The sequence below is a fragment of the Bos indicus x Bos taurus genome, chromosome 13 (genome assembly GCF_003369695.1).
Source record: "Bos indicus x Bos taurus breed Angus x Brahman F1 hybrid chromosome 13, Bos_hybrid_MaternalHap_v2.0, whole genome shotgun sequence".
NCBI classification, from domain to species: Eukaryota; Metazoa; Chordata; class Mammalia; order Artiodactyla; family Bovidae; genus Bos; species Bos indicus x Bos taurus.
The window spans coordinates 28,326,631-28,331,285 of NC_040088.1; the positions used below are offsets into that span (position 1 = coordinate 28,326,631).

Consider the following 4,655-nt stretch of genomic DNA (forward strand, 5'->3'; position numbering starts at 1 on the left):
CATAGTTGGCCCGAGGATCATGCCGGACCCCGCGCCGGCCGGGCAGCTGGTCGCCAGGGTCTGCGGCGGCTGGGGCGCCGGCTGCAGCGCGGTCTTGGGCGAGTCGGCCTTGGCCACCTGCGCGGGCGCGGCGGCGGGCCCGGGCTGACTGTTGGCGGCGGGCGCCGGAGCGGGCGCCGGCGCGGGGGCCGGGGCCGGGGCGGGCGCGGGGGCGGGCGTGGGGGCGGGCGCGGGCGCGGCGCTGCCCCCGTTCTGCGCGGCTGCCGGGGGTCCGGCCGGGGGCCCGGGCGGCCGGGCCAGGCTGGCGGCCGCGGGCGGCGGCGGCGGCGGGGCGGCGGCGGCGGGCGCGGCGGGCGCAGGGGGCGCGGCGGGCGCAGGGGCCGCAGGGGGCGAGGGGGCGCGGGGCGCGGGCGCGGCGGGGGCGCCGAGGAAGGGCGGCGTCTGGATGACAGTGGCGGCGGCAGGCTTGGGCGGCGGCGGCGCGGGCGCGGGCCCGTTGTGGAGCAGGCTGACAGCAGGTGCGGCGGCGGCGCGGAGCGAGTTCCCCAGCGCGGCGCTCCCATTCAAAGTTTGCGCGGCGCCGGGGCCGCCGGGCGGGCCGTTGCGGGCGGCGGGCTTGGCGGCGGGCTCGGGCGCGGCCGCTGCCCCCGGCGGGCAGGCCCCGGCCGCGGAGCCCGCTCCGGCTCCGGCCCCGGCGCCCGCGCCGGCCTCGAGCGCGTTCAGCTTCGCGGCGGGCCCTGCGGAGACAAGCGGGGCGGCGCGGTGAGGACGCGGGCCCGGCCGGCGGCCGCCCGCGCTCAGGCCGCGCCGCGCTCTACCTGCGGGGGGCGGCTCCGGCGCCGCTGCGGGCGCGCCCTCGGCCGGCACGGCTCCGGCTCCGACATGGTTCCCGAGCGCGCCGGCGGCCGCGGCCCGCGCCTCGGGCGCGCGGGGCGCGAGGTGGTGGTGGTGGGCCGCGCTGGCCGCCAGCTGCGACTCGAGCGAGCCCACCAGGTCGCTCACCACTTTCTCGTCCACCTCGCTGTTGAAGAAGACCTCGTCCAGCAGATCCGAGCCCGCCGCCATCTTTCCTCCTCGGCCCGCCGCCGCCGCCGCTCGGCCGGCGCTGGGCGGGGAGGAGGCTCCGCGCGGGCGGGCGGGCGGGCGGGCGGGCGGCCGCGGGGGCGGGCGGGGGGCGGCGCGCGCCGGGCGGGGCGGGGGCGGCGGCCGGGCGGGGGGCGCGGGCGGCCGGGCGGGGGGAGGGCGGTGGCAACGCGGTGCGCAGGCGCGGCGGCGTGCCCGCCCCCGCCCGCCGCTCGGCGCCTCACCATTGGCCGTGGCACCCCCCCGCCCGGCTGCCCGGCGTCCCGCGATTGGCCGCGCCGTGCGCTTAAAAGGCGCGGCCAATGGCTGCGAGCGGCAGAAGCCGGGGCGCGGGCGGGCGGCCGGGGGTCGCGGGCTAGTGGGCTAAGGGCCCGGGCGTCCTTGGGCTGGCGGGGTTGTTGGGGTCCAGGTTGCCAGACGGGCCAGAGGCCGACGACCCGGAGGACAAGACGGGCGGGGACCGCGGCCGGGGCCTGGTGGGGGCGGCAGCAATGACTGGCTCTTTGTCTCCGCTTGCTCCAAAATGGCTGCGGCCGGAGCTGACGGGATCGCCGGGCGGGCGGGCGGGCGGGCGGGCGAGGGAGCGGGGACGCCTATATCGGCGCTAAAGCCGCCGCAGCCCGCGGGAACCCGGCACCCCGTGAGGGAATTGCTTGGGGGCCGGATCAGCGAGGTAGCCTGGGCGTCGTCGCCATTGCTCCCGGGCGGGCGCAGGCCCCGAAGCTCGGGGCACCGGGCGGGGCGAGCGCTGGCCTGCCCCCCGGACCGGCGCCTCGGTCCGCCCGAGACCGGGCGTCTCGCGCCGTGAGGTCCGCAGCTTGGGCGACGGGGGCGGGGCAGGGGTCGGCGCCCGAGGCCACGCCAGAGTGACTCATCTCCTCCGGCGGCGCGGCCCCTGGCCTCGAGTGTCTGTAGATCACTGGGTGAGACGGTGGTGCCGGCTGGGACCAGCAGCTTGCGTAGGGAAAGGGAGCGTCCAGCTTGGAGGTCTTCCTGGGGTCCTTATCTCCCGTTCTGTCCTTTTGACGAAGTAAGTTATTTAAAATAACCTTACGAGCACCTTCTCTGTAGGAAGAATTCACGTGAAATTCTCTCCTGCGTTTTTTGTTTTTTGTTTTTTTTTTCACCGAAAGATGGTATTCTAGGACATGTCTAGTGGTTTCTTCTCTTTTGGGTGGGGGTTGGGGGGGGGAGGGGTAGACCCAGAGAAGCGCCTCCGGCCGAATAGGCCGCGCCGCAGTCACACGGCCCGCAGCACAATGCGGGAAGCTGTTGACACACAAATGATCTTTTCTACCCGCCTAACAAAAGAGCCGTTGGCCCCCGCGAGCCCAGCTCCCGGGGCGGGTTCAGACAATGAGCGCGGGGGTTGGAGCCTGCGAAGGGGCCTTCCCGGGCGACCGCGTCGGGGAAGCCCTGTAAAGAGAGAATCGGAATTTTGCACCTAAAGCTGACTACCCAAAACACAGGAAAGAGAAGTGCTGGAACAAACCTGGGCTGGGGGGTACCTTGAACTCGGGGTGCCTGGGTCCCATCCCCACCGCGCTTTGAGCCCAGCGGGGGCCGACGATGTGGTTTGCGAGCAAGAGCAGAAATGTGGGGATTTGTGTAAAATCTCATCTTTAATGTTGACAACTCATCAGAAAATGTTAAGTGAGCCAAACAAAAGCAGGCCCCGGGTGCCGTAGTGGGAAAAAGAGGTACACCGTGGTCTGCACTCAGAACACCCAGATCGGAGTCGGGACAGAAGAGTAACAGCCGTGCTACGAGGCAAATCACTGACCGACGCGAGACGGTGAGGCCCGGGAGAGGTGGGGTCCCTCTCGCCCGCCCCTGTAGTTACTGTGATCTAAAGTGAAGGGAGCAGGTGGTACCGTCTCGGCCCCCTCCTGCTTTCCCACAGAGGCCCGCCCGCCAGGACCCCTCCAACCCTGGGGCCCCTCCCCCGCCCAGGCCTCCTCGCCGCAGCGGTGCTGACATCACCCCCAGCGTCCTCCGGGGCGCCCTCCGGTCCGGCAGGAAGTGGGAGATGAAGCGTCGGTGCACCGTCCTCCCTGCCCACCCCGCTCCGCCGCGACTCCGCTTCCAGACCGGGTCTCTGCGCCCCAAGGGAAGGTGGGGGCTACCGACGGCCTAGGCAGCTCTTACGCCTCTGACGCCCTGCAGAGACCTGCCCCCCTGGAGAGTGGGGGAGGGGCGGTAGCCACGTGGCTCCTCCCCTCCTCCCTATGGAGGGCGGGGAGATGCTGCCAGACTGTTAACCTTGGCCACCCTGGGGACTGGAGCATTTTCTTTGAATATCTCTGCGTGGTTTTGTTACCACAAGAAGCTTCCGTATGACTTATGTAGTTTGAAACAAAAATTCCACCTAGCATGAAAAGAAAAACGGGCCTGAAAACGAGTGTCAATATACAAACCAGGTTTAAACATGGAAAAATGTTTGCTGTTAAGTGAGAATGCCAGAACCCCAAAACAGTATATCATTGCCACCCACAGCGGTGCAAACGTCCAAGGCCATGAGCAAAAAGGAGACCTCCCAGGCTGGCAGCTGTGTGGGACTATCGGGTTTATTAAGGAGTATATTGTCTTTTCAATAAAATAGAGAAAATATCAGACATGCTCTCTTAAATATAAAAATAAACAACCACAAGTCTAATTTCAGTGTTGCCCTGGATTTGTGAAAGATGTGCAGCATTTGTTATATTACCTATGCTTTTATTGTCCACCTGAAATACCACACCATAAAACAAAGAAAAGACATACAGCCAAGTGGCAGCTGGTGACCAGGCCCTGGTCCCAAGGAGCAACACAGCCTCAGTGGGCTGTGCTCGGTCAAGAATGGATCCACATCCAGGGGCAAGCTCAGGAACACATCAGATCAGATCAGTCGCTCAGTCGTGTCCGACTCTTTGCGACCCCATGAATCGTAGCACGCCAGGCCTCCCTGTCCATCACGAACTCCCGGAGTTCAGACTCACATCCATCGAGTCAGTGATGCCATCCAGCCATCTCATCCTCTGTCGTCCCCTTCTCCTCCTGCCCCCAATCCCTCCCAGCATCAGAGTCTTTTCCAATGAGTCAACTCTTCGCATCAGGTGGCCAAAGTACTGGAGTTTCAGCTTTAGTATCATTCCTTCCAAAGAAATCCCAGGGCTGATCTTCAGAATGGACTGGTTGGATCTCCTTGCAGTCCAAGGGACTCTCAAGAGTCTTCTCCAACACCACAGTTCAAAAGCATCAATTCTTCGGCGCTCAGCCTTCTTCACATAACTGATTGTAAATGCAGCTCCATGAATCTCTTAGGGCCGCTGTAACATTATCACAAACTTGAGGGCCTAAAACAATAGAAATTTGTTCTCACAATTGTAGAGACCAGAAGTCCAAAATCCATGTGTCAGCAGGGCCACACTGTCTGGAGAATGGAGGAAGAAATCTCCTGCCTCTTCCAGCTTCTGGTGGTCGCAGGCATCGTTAGCTTGAAACAGCATCATCAAATACCCTGATAACAGAACTAAGAAGGAAGGGCACAAGACCTACAGACCAAAAAATTGTAAAACATGATTGAGAGAAAT

At 65.5% G+C, this 4,655-nt stretch overlaps 1 protein-coding gene across 1 annotated transcript; it reads left to right on the forward strand.

The window, feature by feature from the left end:
* Window positions 1–1,606: 1,606 nt before the first annotated feature.
* LOC113902706 lies at window positions 1,607–3,739 on the forward strand. Its single transcript, XM_027558110.1, has 4 exons — window positions 1,607–1,723; window positions 1,761–2,113; window positions 2,806–2,878; window positions 2,987–3,739. Exons 1-4 carry the CDS (start codon window positions 1,607–1,609, stop codon window positions 3,218–3,220), a joined length of 777 nt encoding a protein of 258 aa, XP_027413911.1. The 3' UTR covers window positions 3,221–3,739.
* The last annotated feature ends 916 nt before the right edge of the window (window positions 3,740–4,655 follow it).

Bases quoted from the DNA above. Each gene is read 5' to 3' on its own strand.
- LOC113902706 (XM_027558110.1), top strand. From the start codon at position 1,607: ATGGCTGCGGCCGGAGCTGACGGGATCGCCGGGCGGGCGGGCGGGCGG. The intron at 1,724-1,760 runs GTGAGGGAATTG...TCAGCGAGGTAG, and splicing joins CCGCGGGAACCCGGCACCCC to CCTGGGCGTCGTCGCCATTG. The intron at 2,879-2,986 runs GTGAGGCCCGGG...GCTTTCCCACAG, and splicing joins TCACTGACCGACGCGAGACG to AGGCCCGCCCGCCAGGACCC.